The following is a 21,877-nucleotide window of genomic DNA, read 5'->3' as shown; positions in this document are numbered from 1 at the left end:
TTGAGCTAAATTTGGCACAGACACGTTTTTTTGATGCACGCTGGTTAAGTTCTTGATAGGGCCTAATCGGACCATATTTGTATATAGCTGTTATATAGACCGATCTTCTGATTAAGCGTCTAATGCCCATATATGCTTTAGTTTTTATCCGATTTCACTGAAATTTGAAACAGTGCGTAGTTTAAGGCTTCCCGACATCCGATTTAAATATGGTTCAGATCGTACTGTATTTAGATATAGCAGCCATATATACCGATCTGCCGAAAAAGGGTCTGAAACCCATAAAAGTTTTATTTATTACCCGATTTCGCTGAAATTTGAAACCGTAGGTTATTTTTAACCTCCTGGTATCCGACTATATTTAGATATAGCTGCCATATAGACCGATCTCCCGATAAAGGGTTTGAAGACCATAAAAGCTTTTTTGTTTATCCGATTTCACTGAAATTTGGAACAGTGCGTAGTTTTAAGCCCATAAATATCCGACCCAAATATGTTGCAGATCGGACTATATTTAGATATAGTTGTCATATAGATCGATCTGTCGATAAAAGGTCTGAAGTCCATAATAGCTTTAGTTTTTAACCGATTTCGCTGAAATTTGAAACAATGTGTTATTTTTAGCCTCCTAACATCCTACTTAAATATGGTTCAGATCGGACCATATTTAGATATTTCTGCCATATAGACCGATCTCCCGATAAAGGGTCTGAAGCCCATGAAAGCTTTATTTTTATCCGTTTTGGCTTAAATTTGAAACAGTGTGTAGGTTAGGGTCTCCCAAAGAATAGAATAGAGCCATCAAGAGGCTCAAGAAATTTGGAGATCGGTTTATATGGGAGCTATATCTAAATACGAACCCATATGGCTCATTTACAGTCCCAACGAACTGCACTAATAGGGAATATTTGTGAAAAATTTCAAGAGCCTACCTTTACTCCTTCCAAAGTTTGCGTGCTTGCGACAGACGAACAGATTTTGCGAGAACGACTTAAAATGTCATGACGATCAAGAATATATGTATATGTACCTCGAATATTTCGAGATGTTACAAACGGAATGACGACATTAGTGTACCCCCATCCTATAGTGGAGGATATAAAAATATTAAATGATGAATTTAATGACAAACGAAAAACATAACAAAAATTGTTCGCTTAACCAACGTATCAAATTGCATATTGAAAATTGCATTTCTGTTTTGGTGAAAAACTGCTTTTTTGTTGTTCATTAACCAGAATTACCTGAAGCTTCGTTTACCGTCCATTTACATTGGCATTATAATGCGATGTTCGCATGAATTTATATGCACAATTTTATTCATTTTAATTAAAAATCCATAAATCACAATATTTCTGTTGTTTGTGTTGGGTTTTTTTTGTTTTTCTCATAAAGCGGTTAAGTCAACAACACGTCCTTTTTTTCCCCAGATCTTATAGTGTAATTAAGAGATTTAACAAATATTCACTGCACTCAACATATTTTTCACGAACACTTCATTTGGTTTGTTGTGCGAGCAATCCGATACATTAAAGTGGGTTCATTAAGTATTTCTTGCCAGTTTAAAATATTTGTCCGAAATTATAGATAGACAATTTTTTTTACACACGGAAGGGCAACGTTAGATAATGGTATAAATATGTATACAACATAGGATTATAGATAACTGATGGTATCACCGATCTGTTCAACTTTCCATCAAAAGTAGAATTTGGATATCGTTTGAGGTAAAGTACTCTTTTATTAGACCCAGCACAATAGGATAGGGGTTTTTTAATTTAGTCATTCCGTTTGCAATACAACGAAATATCCATTTCTGACTCTACAACTACTACTAAATTTCCCATGAACATTCCACTAAGGAACAGGGGATACTTCTCTCATAAAAATGGGTGCAGTTCGATGAAAGTTAAAGATCAATGATAAGGGACCTCTTTTTTATACCGAGTCCGAATGGCGAACGGCATTGCGACACCATTTGGTAGAGAAGGGTAAGGGTATAACCACCACCGACATTTGTTCCGAATGTTCAGGCCGGGATTTGAGCCCACTGTGACATCCTTCTGACTCTACAAAGTATATATGTTTCAGATCGTCGTAAAATTCTAAGGCGATTTAACGATATTCTGTCCGTCAGATACATCTGATATATGGGGATCCGCCTCACCCCAAAAAACACCTCCATACCGGACACATTTACCGACCATAGCAATATAGGGCTAAAACAAGTAAACAGGCGTTAAGTTCCCGAACCCAGATGGTGAATACCCACCACCTTGGGTATATACGTAAACCACCTTTCGTCATAATCCGGTGAAAAATGTATAACTTATGTCACCAAAGCAGCTTCATCGATTTGGACCAAATTCGTAACGGATATTGAGATGTCTAATAAGTACAAGTCATTGTTCAATTTTGTATAACAATATATTGGTCTTTTTGGCAGCCATATCCAAATATAGATCGATCTGAACCATATACGACACGGATGTCGAGAAGTTTTACATAAGTCACTGTGTCAAATCTCAGCGAATTTGGATTCTAAACATGCCTTTTATGGGACCAAGACATTAAATCGAGAGATCGATCTATATCCAAATCTGAACCGATCTGGGCCAAATTGAAAATGGATGTCGAAGGGCCTAACACAACTCACTGTCCCAAATTTCGGTGAAATCGGACAATAAATGTGCCTTTTATCTGCTCAAAACCTTAAATCGAGATATCGATCTATATGGCAGCTATATCCAAATCTGGACCAATTTGGGCCAAATTGAAGAAGGATGTCACATGCCCTAACACAACTGTCTTAAATTTCAGCAAAATCGGATAATAAATGTGGCTTTTATGGGCCAAAGGTCTCATATCCTGACGTGACAATATCGGATTCAGAGAATCCTATAAATCAGATAAAATAAGTGAGTGAAAGAAGGTGCAGCGGATCGGGCCCTGTCCAGCTAGTATGGATATAACTATGAATATTTTTGAGTGGATATATAATAAAATATAATGATTAATATATCCATGGTGGCGGATATCCAAAGTTCGGCAAATTTCAACTTGTTATACCCTCCACCATAGGATGGGGGTATACTGATTTCGTCATTCTTTTTGTAACTCTTCGAAATATTTGTCTAAGACCCCATATCATTTTAAGTCTATTTAGCCATGTCCGTCCGTCTGTCCGTCCATCCGTCTGTCTGTCGAAAGCATCCTAACTTTCGAAGGAGTAAAGCTAGCCTCTTGAAATTTTGTACAAATACTTCTTATTAGTGTAGGTCGGTTGGAATTGTAAATGGGTCATATCCGTCCATGTTTTGATAAAGCTGCCATATAAACCGATCTTGTATCTTGACTTCTTAAGCCACTGATTTGGCTTAAATTTCGCATGAGGTGTTGTGTTATGATTTCCAACAACTGTGCTAAGTATGGCTGAAATCGGCCCATAACCTGATATATCATTTAAAGCGATCTGAAATTTTGCATGACGTGTTTTGTTATGATTCCAACAACTTTGCGAAATATGGTCATAATCGGTCCATAGGAGGGAGATCGGTTTATATGGAAGCTGTATCAGTTCCCATATAAATCGATCTCCCTATTTTGCTTCCTGAGCGCCTAAAGGGCGCAATTTTTATTCGAATTGACTGAAGTTGTACACAATAACTTCTACTATGGTATTCAACATTGAACTCAATTATGTTCCGAATAGGATAATAACTTGATATAGCACCAATAGCATTGTAATTTTTATACCCCCCAACGTAGGATATTAAGGCTTCCCGACATCTGACAAAAATATGGTTCAGATCGGACTATATTTAGATATAGCAACCATATAGATATAGATATAGCTACCATATATTACCCGATTTCACTGAATTTTGCAACAGTAGGTTATTTTTAACCCTCCCTGCATCTGACCTAAATATGGATTAGATCGGTTTATAGTTAGATATAGCTGCCATATAGGCCGATCTCCCGATAAAGGGTCTGAATAGTGCGCAGTTTTAAGCTTCCCAACATCCGACCTGAATATGGTTCAGAATGGACTATATTTAGATATAGCTGCCATGTAGAACGATCTGCCGCTAAGGGGTCTGAAATCAATAAAAGCTTTAGTTATTAGCCGATTTCGCTGAAATTTGAAACAGTGAGTTTTTCTGAGCCTCCCGATATCCGACCTGCCAAAAAGATCAAAATTTTTTCTACAAAATTGAATAGTGACATATATATTAGACCACTCAATGTCCGTGCCGAATTTGGGTTATTAAGTTATCCAATTTTCACCGGATTGTGACGAAATGGAGTTTACATATATACACGAGTTCGTGGGTATCCGGCCCGGCCGAACTATTTTGCAATTGAAAGGGGGAGATCGCAACATACAGACCACTGTGGGATACGTTTCGTCCCGGGTTTGGGGATTTTTCAACCATATTATGTGTGGATGCTTCAAAGGCCATACATTGGTAGTTTTACTTAGATCGATAACGTGTCTACAAAGTAGGCACGACACAAACCACGTTTGAAAAGAAGAATAAAAAGAAGTCATTCGGTGCCAAGTCACGACTATACGGCGGATGACTCATTAAGTCTATGTTTTGAGTAATGCTGTTGTTTGAGCCGATGTGTGAGAGCTCGCATTGTCGTGGTGAAGAGTGATCCGTCTTCGTCGATTGGTTTTCCTGATATCTTGTAAGACAACTGGCAAACAAATGGTTGTGTACCTCTCAGAATGATCTGTTTTGCGTTGCTCTAGTGGTACGATCAGTTTTTCCGAAAAAACAGGCGATCATTTGTTGGCTCATCTTGAAACACCCAAACAGTCGACTGCTGTTTACTTTCAGGTTCATACGTATGATTCCACGATTCACACCCTGTCACGATGTGAAAGGTGGTGAATCATATTTTTGGAGCATTTCTTTCGACCAATCCCACACACAAATTGTGTGGGATCCAACGAGAACAAATTTTTTTGATGGTCAAATGTTCATGCAATATTGAATGTATGCTGGTCCCACTAATCCCTAAGGTTGTCTCAATCTCAGAAAAGCTCACATGACGATCTTGCAATATCAGTTGGCGCACAGTATCAATGGCTTTTGGAAGAACAACTGGTTTTGGACGATCTTCACGAAATTCGTCGAGGAATGAACAACGACCTCGGTTGAATTCACCATACTATCGATAAACACTGGTCCTTGATGAAGGTTCATTGCCAAAAATTTAATTAAGTTCATCGATGCACTATTGTTGAGTTAATACACGTCGAAAGTTGTAAAAAACAATCGAACGAAAATGTTCTCGATTTAATTCCAGATGAATCTTTTAAGTGACTGTAAACAACACAAATAGCGCTCATATGTCAAAATGTTCTGAGTACGTATAAGCCAAAAAATTTCAGATTTTACGATAGAGCTGTCAGTTGGCAGATTGCAAGACAAGGGTTGTCCAATCCGGAAATATAAGAGGCAACCCTCGTAGCTGCCGTATATACCGATCTGTCGATTTAAGGTATTGGACCCATAATTGGCGTATTTATTGTCCGATTTTGATGAAATTTAGTACAGTGAGTTGTGTTAGACCCCTCCAGATTCCTGTTCTATATGTCCGTGATCGATCCATATTTGACGGATATATATTGTGTATCATACATATAGATCTCCCAATTTAATGTTTTAGACTCAGAAGAGGTGAATTTCTTAACCGATTTCGCTGAATTAAGGTCATAGGCCCATTAGCGCCGGATTTAATATCCGATTTTGCTGAAATTTCGAACAGTGAGTTGTGCTAGGCCAGTCGAGATTCCTCTTCTATTTGGCTCAGATCGGTCCAGATGTGGATGTTTAAGGATATTGACCGATCTCTGGATTTCAGATCTTGGGTCCTTAAAATGCTCATTTATTCTTTGATTTTCCAAAATTTGGGACAGTGAGTTGTATTGCTCCCTTCGACATCCTTCTTCAATTTTGCATAGATCGGTACAGATTTGGAAATAGCTGCCATATAGACCGATCCTCCGATTTAGGGCCTTAGGCCCATAAAAGCCACATTTGTTATCCGATTTTGATGAAGTTTGGGACAGTGAGTTGTGTTAGGCCCTTCGACATCCTTCATCAATTTGGCCCAGATCAGTCCAGATTTGGATGTAGCTGCCATATAGATCGATCCCTCGATTTAAGGTTTTGGGCCCATAAAAGGCGCACTTATTGTCCGATTTCACCGAAATTTGGAACAGTGAGTTGTGATAGGACCTTCGACATCCCTATTCAATTTGGCCCACGTCGGTTTAGATTTGGATATAGCTGTCATATTGACCGATTTAAAGTCTTGGCCCCATAAGAGGCACATTTATAGACCCATTTCGCTGAAATTTGACACAGTGAGTAATGTTAGGTTTTCGACATCCGTGTCGTTTATGGTTCAGATAGGTCTATACTCGGATATACTCGGAATATTTTGTTCTACAAAATTCAACAATGACTTTTTTTATATTGGCCGTGTCAAGTTGGGTCCAAATAGGACCATATTTCGATATAGCTGCTATGGGGGGATAAATTGCATTTTTCACCGGATAATGACGAAGGGCGCTTTGCATACATACCCTAGGCGGTGGGTATCCAAAGTTCGGCCCAGCTGAACTTAAACCCTTTTTGCTTGTTACTTTTAAGGCCTTTGTTTACGCATTTATTAACCGATCTTCTCAATATTTTGCCCAACGATTTTTTCTGTAACTCCAATAATATATCCGGATTTTGGTCGATATTCTTCATTTCAAATTTAAGCAAGTTTTAGTTTTGATGATGTAACCTGCATACCCAATGAGTGTAGACTAACAAAAAACGAATTCGCCCAACTTTAGCCCGTCCTTACTTTTTTTGCTTTTTTCTACAACATGACCTTCTCTAAGGTCACACCTTACTGACCGTTGGTGGAAAATCAAGTGAAATTTTCACATGTTAAATGTGCTTTAAACCCTAATTAAATGTAACAGTTAAGCTTTCCGTCTGCTGCTGTTATTCGAGTTAAGGATGCTCATCATCTCGTTGATCCTCTTAAAATCAGCTGAGGGAAATATTTTATAAATTCACCAACGACCCACTACTTTGGGATGGATGGCCTTATCATATGAGCATGGCAGATAGTCTATGGGTATGACTATGCAGTGTATTGCTTGCAATGGGTAAAATTGGAGCACATTATCTACCATTGATGTCGAATTCATAAGAAGGGCTCAAAAAACAAAAACATACACAAAAATATATTCTGGTTCTTTTTTCCAAAAGTAGTACTACAAGTATTAAGGATTGTGAAGCATATGTATGTTGTACTTAAAATTGTGGAGTTGAACTCATCATAACCATTAACATCATCATTTCAGAGCATATTAATTATTAAATTTCTTAATGTATGATATCAGATTAAAACAGATATGTTATCATATTCTGTTTGCCAAGGAATAATTTTTGAAGCTTTTTCACAAAATGGGTTAGAAATGTAGAAACATTAGCTAGGATTAATTATCTTATAAACGGTTTTTTTTTAGAAATATATAAATACATAGCTTGCATCAGCAAATTAAAAAACTGCAATTAATTTCATAAAATCATGTTAAACTAAGCATATTTAAATCTGCTAAAAATAGAGATTTACAATAAACAGAGACCAGTTGCCTAACATTTTTATGAAGCAAAAAACTGAAATGATTTCCATGATTATTAAAATAATTCAAATGTTCTGAGTGCTTCACAGAGTTCTTCAGGGGCGAAGGCTACTAGGTCACCACATGTATGACACATATAAAAGGCTGAGTTTAGAAAATACAAGGGCGAGCTAAACTGGCTAAGAACAAATCCTGGATGGAATTCTGCAGTTCCGTGGAGGTTACATCCGAAGCCTCTAGGCTAAGGAAGATCCTGGTCATCCAACATATTACAAATACAAATTTGACCATGAACATTCCATTAAGGAACAGGTGCAAACTTTTCACATATTAATCAGTGCTGCCCGCTTCAAATTTTGAGCTCAATGATAAGGGGCCACCTTTTTATAGCCGCATCCGAACGGCGTGCGACGCCTCTTTGGGGAGAAGTTTTTACATAGTAACTCAGAAATATCGCCAGCATTAGGAGGGGAAAACCATCGCTGACAATTTTTTTCTGGTCTTCTCATCAGAATTCAGGGGGACATGCTAACCTCTGCACATAGGTGGCATCCCAACATATAACTAAATTTCCCATGAACATTCCACTAGGAACAGGGGATACTTCTCTCATCCAAACATATTACGGTAGAATATATTCAGAAGTGAAACAAGTAAAAAGGCGTTAAGTTCGGCCGGGCCGAACTTTGGATACCCACCACCTCGGGTATATATGTAAACCATGTTAACTATGTTCCGATTTGGACCAAATTCGGTATGGACATTGAAACTATTATTATTATTATATTATTGAATTTTTTTAGTAGCTATATCTAAAAATAAAACAATCTGTACCATATACGACACGGATGTCGAAAAGCCTTACATAAGTCACTGTGTAACATTTCAGTGACATCGGATTATAAATGCACCTTTTATGGGGCCAAGACTTAAAATCGAGTTATCGGTCTATAAGGCAGCCAAGTCGCAGAAAAATTTCGAAGAGCCTAACGCAACTCACTGTCCAAAATTTCGGCGAAATCGGACAATATGGTCCCAAAACCTTAAATGGAGAGATCGGTCTAAATGGCAACTATATTCAAATCTGGACCAATCTAGACCAAATTGAAGAAGGATGTCGATGGGCCTAACACAACTCACTGTCCTAAATTTCGGCGACATCAGACAATAAATGCGCCTTTTTTAAGCCCAAAACCTTAAATCAAGAGATAGGTCTATATGGCAGCTATATCCAAACCTGGACCGATCTAGACCAAATTGAACAAGGATCTCGAAGGGCCTAACACAACTCACTGTCCTTAATTTCGGCGACATCGGAAATAAACGCGCCTTTTATAGGTCCAAAACCTCAAATCGAGAGATCGGTCTATATGGCAGCTATATCCAAATCTGTACCGATCTGTGCCATATTGCAGAAGTATGTTGAGGGGCTTAGTTTAACTCACTGTCCCAAATTTCTGCCAAATTGGACAATAAATGCGCCTTTTAAGGACATAAGACCTTAAATCGAGAGATCGGTCTATATGGAAGCTATATCCAAATCGGGACCGATCGGGGCCAAATCGAATTCGGATGTCGAAGGGCCTAACACAACTCACTGTCCCAAATTTCAGCAAAGTCGAATAATACATGTGGCTTTTATGGGCCTAAGACCCCAAATCAGCGGATCGGTCTATATGGGGGCTATATCAGAATATAGTCCGATATAGCCCATTTTCGAAGTTGACCTGCTTATGGACAAAAAAAGAATCTGTGCAATGTTTCAGCTCAATATCTCAATTTTTAAAGACTGTAGCGTGATTTTAACAGACAGACGGACGGAGATGGCTAGATCGACTTAGATTTTTACGCTGATCAAGAATATATATACCTTATAGGGTCGGTTATGGATATTTCGATGTATTGCAAACGGAATGACAAAATGAATATACCCCTATCCTTCGGTGGTGGGTATAAAAATGTATTTAAAATCTCAAGTGAATGAACAATAGAACTACTCATTGATAAATATTTAGAGGAAAACTCTCCAACCAACAATTTGGCGACAGAAGAGATTGTCACCGATATAATTTCGTCAAAGGTTGGTTGGGGAAATTGTATCTGAATCTAAACTCCTTTGGGCAATAGATAGTCTCGACTTACTTAAATCGTCACGTCCTGATGATATATCACCGGTTGAATTTCAATGTGTGTCACATAGAATGACTCCTTGGCTAAGGGAGATATTTTCTGATATAGCTGCCATATAAACCCATCTTTGATCTTGACTTCTTGAGCCTGCAATTCTCAATTCTCGGCCCATAGAAGTCGCATTTATTGTTCGTTTTCGCCGAAAATTGGAACAGCGAGTGAGCCAAGATCGGTCCAAATTTGGATATAGCTGTCCTATAGACCGATCTCCCGATTTAAGGTCCGGGGCCATGTAAGGCTAATTTGTTATCCAATTTCGACGAAATTTGGGGCAAGGAGTTGTGTTAGGCCCTTCGACATAATTTTTCAATTTTGTCCAGATCGCGCCAGATTTGCCATATATACCGATCTCTCGATTTAAGGTCTTGGTCCCATAAAACGTTCATTTATTGTCCGATTTGTAGCAGTGAGTTGTGTTAGGACCTTCAACATATCTTTTGCAATTTGGACCAGATCGCTCCGCATTTGGACATAGCTGCCATATAGACCGATCTCTCGAGTTTAGGTCTTGAGCACTGTCATATGCACCGATCACATATATTACTCGATTTCGCTGAAATTTGACACAAAGGGCTGTATAAAGCTCTTCAACAATTATGTTTAATATGGCCCAGATCGGTCTATATTTAGGTATAGCTGCCATATAAACCGTTCTGCGCTATATAGTTCTGATCGGTTTATATTTTAATATAGCTGTCATATACATATACCGATCTCCCGATTTAAGTTCACAGGCCCATAAAAGGTGCATTTTTTTATTAACTGATGAATTTTGTACAATAACCCTACACATAGCCTTCCTGAATATGGTAGGACTATTTTTAGATGTAGCTGCTATGGGTTAGTAAAAGATGAATTTTTGACCGTATTTTGACGAAGGGTGGTGAATATATATAGGTGGTGAGTTCGGCCCTGCTGAACTTATTGCCTTTTTACTTGTTTCTGCTGTCTTTGTGTTATCACAATGGACGAAAACTTCTTAGTGAGTCTGATTGCAGGCTGCCACTAAAACCTTACCTTCAGTGGAACTGGAATCATTGGGTATGTCTGAATCAAAATGTAAGCTAATTCTTCGATATTAGGTCCGAAGGACAACTAAAGGAAGATGATCAAAAATTGGTGTTTGTGAACGCTCAAGTTTTTGTGGTTCAACCTAATTCTGAAGAGGTTACCACTTTATTGTTGTAGGCTAGAGTCTTACTCATTAACTTCGTCATAACAGGTCACCAAGTCGCCAGTATCGATTTCTGCAGAAGCTGTGACAACATCGAGGGAAAGGCAACTTAACTGGTTAAGTGTACGCACTGGCAACAGAAGGAGTTTCACTTTAGAACACTTTTCTGTATAACCCGAAGTGAACATTAGCATTTTATTGGGGCTTTAAAGCGATCATAATGCACTAAATGTCTCAGAAAGTCTACACGAGTGCCCAATTTGCTTTTCAATGGCCTTTACTTTCCATTGTAAATTTAAAGAACTGCATTCATTTCATTCCTTCCTATCCATTCGCACTCGCCAAGGTAATTAAAGCTGCGATTAACAGCAATTAAAACTTACCATATCTACCAATTCAATCTTTGTTGTATCCGTTAAATCTGACCAATAACCATGATCCTGCCATTGACGTATCAGTTCAAGAGGAGGTTGAGAGCCATAAGTATCCTTGCTGGGCATGCCGACATCATCGCAGAACACAATACACTATAAATGCCGAGAATTAATAATTTTATAAGCATAATGGAGAGCTAACAATTTACCTTTTTGCCCACTGGTGGACCATAAACCCCCTTTCGTCTTCGATCCAATTTGGCCATGACCGTGTCCTGTACCAATTGTGCCGAAGTTCTGGCCGAAAAGTTTATGATATTAATCATATTTGCCTGTTTTGGCATTGCCATCAAATTATTGGTTAAAATTGCACTTTTTCCGGTGCCAGTTGGCCCAATGACCAGCATGGGGTACGAGGCACTCAGACACAAATCTTGCCAATAGGCCAAGTAACCTGATTCATTGGTGGGTACTATTAGTTCACTGATCTGTGCATCTTCGGGAAATGCTAAGAGGGCGGCTGCAGCATCTTCTCCAGATTTTTGCCAAGTCCACCAGTTTTCCTGTTCATCAAAACGATAATCCATTAGGGTGTGTTTTTCGGGAAACATTTGACCACGATTGAGTGAGAAATATTTTGGTTTGGGATAAGCCTCATTGGATCCATAGAGAACTTTGCGTATCAAACTGTCGAATTTTTTAATGCCCTTAACTGGAAGTGATAAGGAAATAAGTTTAAAAAATTAGTGTGGCTTGGGAAAAGAGTAAAATGCATTAACCCACCTTGTAAATGTGATCCATAGGCCCAGGCAAAACAAAATAGAAACATTTGTTGAAACCAAACCTGATTGTAGGTTTTATGCTTTTCCAAGAAATGCAAAAAGAAACGAGAAAACATCTGCGTATGGTAGAAAACGAAAAATGTATTTCATTTCGGTTATTTTGCTTACAAAATAATAACCTGGTATTGATAAATCGGTGAAACTTCCAACATTTTGTTACATTCGACCAATATTTCCAAAGCAGCTGGCATTAGCCATTCGACCAACTCCTCATACAATGCCATGTAGATGTCATTCAGGCTTGCCTTCTCCACCAAGACTTTAAGGAAACTTTTATGCAAGGCTTGCCAACCCAATTGCTTTGGCTCCATATAAATCATGCCACATCGCGAAACTGTGGCCGGTGAGGCCTGTTCCAGATCGGAGGGTTCAAACATCATATTCATGAGCTTGGACATGGTGATAATTTCGCCCGACATAAGACACAATTTCTTATTATCATCCAAGACGGTATTTAGATTTTCAATCCACACTGCATCGACGGGACCATCAAAGAATATCCAATATCTCTCTGTGGGAGAACCTGTGGCAAATTCTCGAAATGTTTTGGCTAGCACACCATCGCTCCATTCGTGTGAAATAGGATCAAATCTGCCATATAGCTGACCCATTGTGATGGCCTTCGGGTTGATAATGCGATAATTTGTGGGATATTCTACTAGGGTGGCACTCTCGTCCGTGGATATACAACGTAAACAATGAGCTAGCACCTTAAGTTTAATGAAATTATATTAAAATTTTGTCTAAACTACAAATAGTAGTTGTTTTTTTTTATTAGCCTACCTGCCAGGCTGTTGTTTTCCCTGCCATAGGTCCTCCAACAACCATAAGACCATGCCTTACCAGCAGCATTTCATAAATTTGTAAAATTTTCTCCACAAACCATGGTGTGGCCTGCAGATTTCTCTCATTCAGGGTCTGGAGTAACCACTTCATTAAGTCTTCACGAGATGGCTAAAATTCAGAATAAAAGTAGAATTAATACCACAAGTGATAAAGGGAAGCCTCAACCATAGATTCTGCTAAAAATGTATACAAAATAAATTTAGTTGAACGGCCTAATTTTATTCTACATACCAAATTTCCGTCAAACCAGCAAAAATTAAAGCTCTAGGAACCGAACAAGGATGATCGAAATACCAGTTTCCATGGCAGCTATATTAGGTTATAAACCAATTTGGACCGTACATAGCACTGTTGTTGAAAGCCATAACAGAACACTACATGCCTAATCTTAGCCACAACGGACAAAAATTGCGGCTTCCAGGCGCTCAAGAAGTCAATCGGGAGATCGGTTTATATGGGAGCTGTATCAGGTTATAAACCGATTTAGACAGTACTTGGCGAAGTTGTTGAAAGTCATAACAGAACACTACACTTGTAATTTCAGCCAAATCGCACAAAAATTGCGGCTTATAAGGGCTCATAAAGTCAAATCGGGAGATCGGTTTCTATGGGAGCTATGTCCGATTATAGACCGATTAGGACCATAATCTACACAGTTGTTGGAAGTCATAACAGAACACTACGTGCCAAATTTCAGCCAAATCGGACAAAAATTGTGGCTTTTAAGGTCTCAAGAAGTCCAATCCAATCAAATTGCGGCTTGTAAGGACTCAAGAAGTCACAGTGGGAAATCGGTTTATATGGGAGCTATATAAGGGTACAGACCGATTTAGACCGTACTTGGCACAATTGTTAAAAGTCGTAACAGAACACTACGTGCAAAATTTCAGCCAAATCGGATAAAAATTGCGGCTCGTAAGAACCCAAGAATTCAAATCGCGAGAAAGGTCTATATGGGACCTACATCAGGTTATAGACCGATTTGGACTTTACTTAGTACAGTTCTTGAAAGTCATAATAGAACACTACATGCAAAATTTCAGCCAAATCGGAAAAAAAATTGCGACTTCCAGGGGCTCAAAAAAAAAAAAAAATAGGGAGATCGGTTTATATGGGAGCGATAACCAAATCTGATCCGATATGGCCCATTTGCAATCCCCATCGACCTACATTAATATTAAGTATCTGTGGAAATTTCAAGCGGCTAGCTTTACACTTTCGGCTGCTATCATGATTTCGACAGACGGACGGACGCACATGGCTATATCTCATAACGTCTAAGAACATCGAGGCGATCAAAACTATATATATACTTTATGGGGTCTTAGACGAATATATCTTGGTGTTACAAACGGAATGTCTAGATTAGTGTAGCCCGTATGGTGGTGGGTATAAAAATAGTCTATATCGGACTATATTGAAACATTCGTGCTGAACATGATCCAATTCGGACTATATCTAAATACAGCCCCAATATAGAATGATCTCCCTATTTAAGGTCTTTGGCCCATACAAACTGCAATTTATTACCCAATTTCGATGAGTTATGACACATTTAATTGTAATAAGATACCCAACAATCATGCCGAAAATGGTCCAGGTCGGTATATATCTATATATAGCTCCCATATAGACCGATCTCCCTATTTAACGCTTGAGGCCCACAAAGGCCGCATTTATGGTGTTAAGACGCCAAATCTGCGCAACGTATCATATCTCAATATAGACCGGATCATATCTTAATATAGCCCCAAAGTCGCGTTTATTACCCGAATTACCTGAAATTTGGCCTATTGCATAGCGCAAAGACCTTAATTTTTCTTGCCGATTTAGTTTTAGATGGCAAAAGTTGGGGGTTAAGACCTCGTGTCATGAATTGGGTATATACTGCAGTTGTTAGACCTATAATGCTATATGGTGTTGTGGTCTGGTGGAAGGCGTTTCAAAAGTCCACCTACTGCTCAATACTTAACCGTATCCAAGGGATTGCTTGTTTGTGCATCACAGCCGCACTGAGGACGACACCATCTGAAGCACTGAATTTAATGCTACATCGAATGCCTCTGGACATTGCAGTAGACAAATTGCTGCGACCACTGCCGTGAGGCTAAGGGAGCCTTCTCTTTGGTCATGTAGAGGCTACGGACACTGTGTTATCCTTGTACAGTGTCCGATGTTGCAGGTAAAGTGGATTACTCCCTGCCTGTTTGATAAAAAAATACTGTACCACTATTCCTGAGAGAATCGATTGGAACTACGATATCCCTGGTAATAGAAGTTACATAGACTTCTATACGTATGGTTCCAAACAAGACGACCAGGTGGGTTTTGGGGTGTGCTTTAAAGGTCTTAAAATGGTCATATCGAAAAGGTTTCCCGACCACTGCCGTGTGTATCAAGCCAGAAAGTGCCATAACGACGATTTAGATAAATACCTTGTCAGGCAGCCTGGTTACCTGGCTGTCTGAGAATACCTGGCAAAGGTATTTCTGAATTCCAAAACCGCCATCGATTGTCACAGATCTCTCAACGAGATGGCTGAACACCTCAAAACTCACCTGTACTGGGTTCCGTGCCACCGAGATATCCCAGGGAATTGTAAAGCGGGCGATCTTGCGAGACTAGGAACTACCCCAAACATTCCAGTGAAACAGGAATCTGTGGATATGCCTCTAGCGACATGTAAGCTATGTTTTCAGGACCAGTCCCGAAGTACAACGAATGATAGATGATCACAAAGAGGGGACTGTGAGCATTCCAAAAGTATGTGGCCTAATCTAGACTTGAAAAGGTCTACCGCTTTGCTGTCACTGGCTACAACAGATGTCTCAGTCATTGTATCCGTCAGGACAGGTCACTGTCTAATCGGAAAACATGCTGAGAGACTGAAGGTTGCCAGTAACGACTTTTGCAGAAGCTGTGAGGACATTGAAGAAGAAGAGACTATAGAACGTCTTCTGTGTGTGTGTGTGTCCCGCTCTGGCAGTCAAAAGCAGTGCTACTTTAGCTGATTTAGCGGATTTGGACGTTGGCGAGTTGTTGGGCTTTTTAAAGCGATCTGGATGGTTCAGTGGTAGGACCTAGAAGGGATCTTCCTTCTTTTGTTCCTGTGATATCACAACCTATTCCAACCTAACCTATGGTTCAGGTCGGTCTATAGTTGCATAAAGCCGCCACATAGACTGATCTCCCGATTTAGGTCTTGGGCCCATAAAAAGTGCATTTATTACGCGATTTCGCTGATATGTGTCAGCGAAATGTCGTAGGGCCTAACAGTCAGCTGTGTTAGGACCTATGACATCTGCATTCAATAGGGGGCCATATTTATCAGGCTATATTTGGATTTAGCTGCCATATAGGGCGATCTCCCGTTTTAAGGTCTAGGGCCCATAATGGGTGCGCTTATTATCCGATATAGCTGCCGTATTGACCAATATTTTATTTTAACTTGAACTGTGAATTGTATTTATTAGACCACTCGACGTCCACGCAAAGTTTGGTCCAAATCGACCCATATTTAAATAAAGCAGCAATGCGTTCATAAATGATGCATTTTTCTCCGGATGATGACTAAAGGTGCTTAACATACATACCCGGAGTGGTGGGTATCCAAAGATTGGTTCGGCCGAACTCTATGCCTTGTTACTTGTTTTGTATATAATTATACCCTACACCATTACTGTGGTACATGGTGTTGCAACTTAGTGCACTTGTTTGTAAAACCCAGAAGGAGGAGAGATAGGCCCATTAATAAGTATACCGATCAACTCAGAATCACTTTCTGATTCAATGTAGCTGTGTCCGTCTGTCTGTGTGTTTGTCTGTCTGTCCGTCTGTCCATGTTAATTTGGGTACAAACTACATTTTCATTCGATTGTCTTCAAATTTATTACAGGCATTTTTTTCGGCCTAGAGACGAAGCCTATTGAAATTGGAAAAAATCGGTTCAGATTTGGATATAGCTCCCATATATATGTTCGTCCGATTTGGACTAAAATGCCATTTATATCGTCATTTGTAAACCGATTCTCACGAAACATTACACTAGGGGTTCTTTTATAGTCTCGACATTATTTGTGAATTTCATAGAAATCGATTCATATTTGGATATAGCCCCCATATATATGTTTGTCCGATTTGGAGTAAAATTGAAAATATATCGTCATTTTTAAACCGATTCCGACGAAATGTTGCACGTCGGGTTCCCTTATAAGTCTCGACATTACTAGTGATTTTCCTAGAAATCGGTTGAGATTTGGATATAGCTCCCATATATATATTCCTCCGAATCGAACTAAAATTGCAATTATATCATCATTTGTAAACCGATTCTCACGAAAGTTTGCACTAGTGATTCTCTTATTTGTCTTGACATTATTGGTGAATTTCATTTCATTGGACTAGAATTGCAATAATTTGGTAATTTTTTAACCGATTCGACAACTTAGCCTGCACATCCAAAAGTTCGGTTGGCCTGACTTTAAACCATCCATACTTGTTTGGCATATAATTTTATAGATGCTTAAGCATATTTCATCCTGCTAAAAATGCTCTGCAACCCTCCTTAGATTATTAAGTTCTGCGGACCATAATGTCGGCTACTTTTATATCTAGCTTGTCCTCGTATTTCACTGCCTAATATGAATGCTTTTTAATATGTCTTTGCATTTTCTTTCGCTTAAAAAGGACCTAAAATTATCATAGCTTTAAAAGAGATTTAAAATCATTCAAAGAATTCCGTTAAACTTGACATTTTGTTAAAAGTATTTTCTTAACCAGGAATTTGAAACCTCTGTGCAACGCAACCTTCACCATACCGGCATGCTGAAATCACATACTTTCCCAAAATATCACAATATCAAATATTTGAGATATTCATAAATGTCATACATTGAGCAACGTTGAAAGGCAACGCCTGGCTAAACCAAAAGACAACCAGCCAACGCACAAAATATCGAAATATGTTATCTCAACTAGTAAATACTCGTAGCATAAATGTTGATCAGAAAAAGTGACAAAACTTACCATTGGCAATTCAGTGCCGGGAAAGAGATCCGTGTAGATGCCAACAAATAACGAAACATCCTGTTCCAGGAATTTTGGCAAATTTACATCAACAATGGCGCGTAAAACAATTTGTGCCTCTGGCAAATCCGGATACATGCGGCGCAACGATGCCGATGCCAACAAAACAGACTTTACAGCTCGCATACCTTTTGGAAGAAACAAAAAAAAAAAGGAGAAAGCATAAATAAAATCAAAACTTTTTCACTGCAAAGGGAAGTAGAAATAACACCGACTTTCAACTGCAGGGTATTTAACAAGAAAAATAAGCAGAAATAGAACAGGCAGTGGCATGTATTACAACGAAACATAACAAATTTCGAACGCAGAATATCATTATAAAAGTTTTACAAAACATAATTATTTGAGACAGACATTTTGTTTTGCGTAAAAAATCTCAGGATTTGTCTCGTTTGTTCTTTCCTTTGCTTTCCTTTTTTTTTGGTGGGTAAAACTTGTTTTGTATTTTTAGCAAAGACTTTATGCTGCATACCTCCAAGCTATATTTAGTTATGTTATTTTGAATCTTCTGCCAAAGTAAGGGATGATATTTTGCATAACAAAAATTATGACTATTCGTTTGGGCAAAATAAACTTAGGCGAGTATTCTTTTGGTAATACCCTTGTAGAAGGGACGGAGAGACGGAACACTTGAAACACATTTACACTGATCATTAAAACCTGTTTAAATGGCTCAATCATCGGTTTTTACATCCACCACCCACCGTAGCGCAGAGGTTAGCATGTCCGCCTATGACGCTGAACGCCTGGGTTTGAATCGTGGCGAGACCATCAGAAAAACTTCTCCCCAAAGAGTTATCCCTCTGTGGCACGCCGTTCGGACTCGGCTATAAAAAGGAGGTCCCTTATCATTGAGCTTAAAATTGAATCGGACAGCACTCATGGAATTGTGAGAAGTTTACCCCAGTTCTTTAATGGAATGTTCATGGGCAAATTTGCATTCTTCATCGTCTTATTTTTCTTAGTCGACTACATCCGTCCGGGGGTGGCATCAAACATGTTGTTCTCCCAATCAGCATGTTGTCCTCCCCTCTTATAGGTGTGGGTGCCTTGGCATCTGTAGTCGAGAGTAATGTTTCAGGCGCACTACCAGTCCTCAGACTAAATAATGAGAAAGTGACGGATAAACCAGAGGGATGCTCAGATCATCACCAGTCTTTAAATAAAGGTGGTGCTTCCTACTCTGTTAGAGACATCGACAGTGTCAATGGATCAGTCATCGCAGCCGACTCGAGAGATAAGGATAACGGGATGACGGCAGAAGTGTGCTATGGCTCTGCTAAGCTCTCAAGCAGACCGAGAAAGGCATCCGGTGCACGACAAAGGAGACAGAGAAGTCTGTACCGGCAGCACTTCTAAGAAAGCTGGAAAGAGAATTAGATCTGCCGAAGAGCATAACACTCCCAAAACGCTGAAGAGGAAAACAGCTCCCAGCTTTCAAGTACTCTGGGAAGACCAAGCCAGCCTCTCGCAATGGAGACTCTGGACGGTGTCCTGCGGAGAGAGACAAAATCGGATCAGCAACGAAGGAAGCGCGCATGGTCCCTGAGTGTTCATGGAGAACTGTGATGCCATCACGGAGGGGGAAGATGGTCGCTGAAAAGGGTAAAGAGGCGTTCTTTTACGCCGGACCTTGCCACTCCGGCGTAAGAGACACAACACAGATGAAATGACTTATGTAGTCATCGATATCGGCAGTGCATCCGGTAGGATTCCACCAGATCGTCTACCTCAGGTGAAGCATTCGGTAAACGAACGGGTTATCAAACATCTGTTGAACTCTGAAAGGGATCCACTCATACGAATCATGAGCTGCGAGTAAAGAGGAGACATCTTAACGCTGGTCTTTGTGTCAGCGGAATGTATTGATACCGTCAAAAAGCTCGTTGGAGGTGTCCACACGACCTTGTGAGAAAGATGGGCATCATCAAGGAACAGGTGGACAAATTGCGGGTCCCATGGCATAAATATAATGGAGAAAGTGGCACAGGGCACCACACAGGGGAGCCTTTATCGCCATTCCTTTGGGTGACCAACATAAATCACCTATACAGATGCTGACTGATGTTATAATACTTCTTAGAGGTAAGGATCCGAAGGGTAAAATGAGTCTTGCATATGACATATGACTGGACTAGACCCATGGGTCTCAATGTTAACCCAGAGAAGACAGAAATATGCCTGTTAACGGGGAAGGCAAAGATGGGGCGCACCATGTTTCCTCAACAAAACGATTTCCATATCTGACAAGGTCAAATACTTAGGAGTGATCTTGGATAGGAAACTTAATTGAAGCGCACTGAGAAGGCTCAGTAGTTTGGTGGGTTGCTACGGAGAAAAAGTGCAATATAAGAACCATACAACGACCACGCATACTAGAGCATTGAAAGCTATTCTAGATAGAGGACCCAATGACGTACGGACTAAGTGTGAGGCAGCCACTGCGGCTATGAGACTTAAGTCGATGGAAGAAGGGATTGAGGATGAGAACAGCTCATACCATCGCGGAAGAGGTTTCCAATGGAATACCTAAGATAAACCTTATCTCGACTTCGAAGGAACCCTAATATTGCCATCTGGAAGATCATGTTACACGGATGGATCAAAGCTAGAGGACAGAGAGCCTGGGGGTCTACATTGAGAACCCAGGGACTGAGATCTGTTTTACACTGCCTGACCATAATACGGTACTGCAGGCAGAGATCCGGGCGATCACGGAATGCGTGAAGTGGTGTGGTGCTAACGCGAGGACGTCGAGTGTGAACATCTTTAAGGAGAGTTAAATGGACATAAGGGCAATAACAACCAGGACGGTAAAGTCACCAACAGTCTTGCAGTGTAAGAAGAAAATTAACGCCTTTTCTGAGGATGGAAAAATCCGCATCGCCTGGGTGCCGGGCCATAACGGAGTAAGGGGGGGCGGTATCAATATATTCCGCTGGCGCAAAGCGCAGCGTTTAGATATCCTTTCTATACACACAGCTCATAATTCGCATGGGTGCACCCCCTTCAGAGTTCAATACATGTTCGATAACCCGACCGTTTACCAAATGTCGCACCTGGGACCGACGATCTGGTGAATTTCTATCGGATGCACAGCCGATATCAATGACTACATAAATCATCTCTGTTGTGCTTCCTTGCCACAGGGGCGTAAGTGGGCGGCTCCTTACCTTTTTAGCGACCATCTTTCTCTTTCGTGATGGTTGTGGCCTCCTTTTGGAGGTCACAGTCCTCCTTTTGGAGGTCACAGTCCTCCTTTTGGAGGTCACAGCCCTCCATGAAGACTCAGGGGCCATGCGCGCTTCCTTCGTTGCTGTTCCGACTTTGTTTCCCTCCACAGGACACAGTCTGGTGTCTCCATTGCGGGGGGCTGGCTTGGTCTTTTCAGAGTACTTGACAGTGGGGAGCTTTTTCCCTTCTTCAGCATTTTAGCTGTGTTATGCTCTTCGGGATATCTGATTTTCCAATCCGAGCACTTAAGCGGAAGTGTCGGATTGTCAAATCTATCCCTTCCAGCATCCTACACTTTCTCTCGATTGCGCTGCCGGTACATACTCTTCTGTCTCCTTCTTCGTGGCGTGGATCGCTTTCCCGGTCTGCTTGTAAGCTTAGCAAGGCGATAGCTCACCTCTGCCGTCATCCCGCTGCTCTCATCTCTCGACTGCGATGAGTGTTTCATTGACACTGTCGATGTCTG

General features: G+C 40.1%; 1 protein-coding gene across 2 annotated transcripts in view; it reads right to left on the bottom strand.

Annotated features, from left to right (window-relative positions):
• The window catches only part of LOC106086176 (dynein axonemal heavy chain 3), a 430,123-nt gene that overhangs the window by 232,852 nt on the left and 175,394 nt on the right, over window positions 1-21,877 (bottom strand). For both annotated transcript variants that reach the window (XM_059360617.1, XM_059360618.1), the window contains 6 exons: window positions 18,118-18,305; window positions 13,030-13,200; window positions 12,366-12,956; window positions 12,188-12,302; window positions 11,614-12,116; window positions 11,414-11,557 (listed from right to left, as the gene is read on the bottom strand). In XM_059360617.1, coding sequence (XP_059216600.1) covers window positions 11,414-11,557; window positions 11,614-12,116; window positions 12,188-12,302; window positions 12,366-12,956; window positions 13,030-13,200; window positions 18,118-18,305 — 1,712 coding nt within the window. The remainder of the gene's footprint in view (window positions 1-11,413; window positions 11,558-11,613; window positions 12,117-12,187; window positions 12,303-12,365; window positions 12,957-13,029; window positions 13,201-18,117; window positions 18,306-21,877) is intronic.

The sequence above is a fragment of the Stomoxys calcitrans genome, chromosome 1 (assembly GCF_963082655.1).
Source record: "Stomoxys calcitrans chromosome 1, idStoCalc2.1, whole genome shotgun sequence".
Classification (NCBI taxonomy): domain Eukaryota; kingdom Metazoa; phylum Arthropoda; class Insecta; order Diptera; family Muscidae; genus Stomoxys; species Stomoxys calcitrans.
The sequence above is the reverse complement of the archived record's forward strand: the minus strand, read 5'-3'. Positions and strand labels throughout refer to the sequence as shown.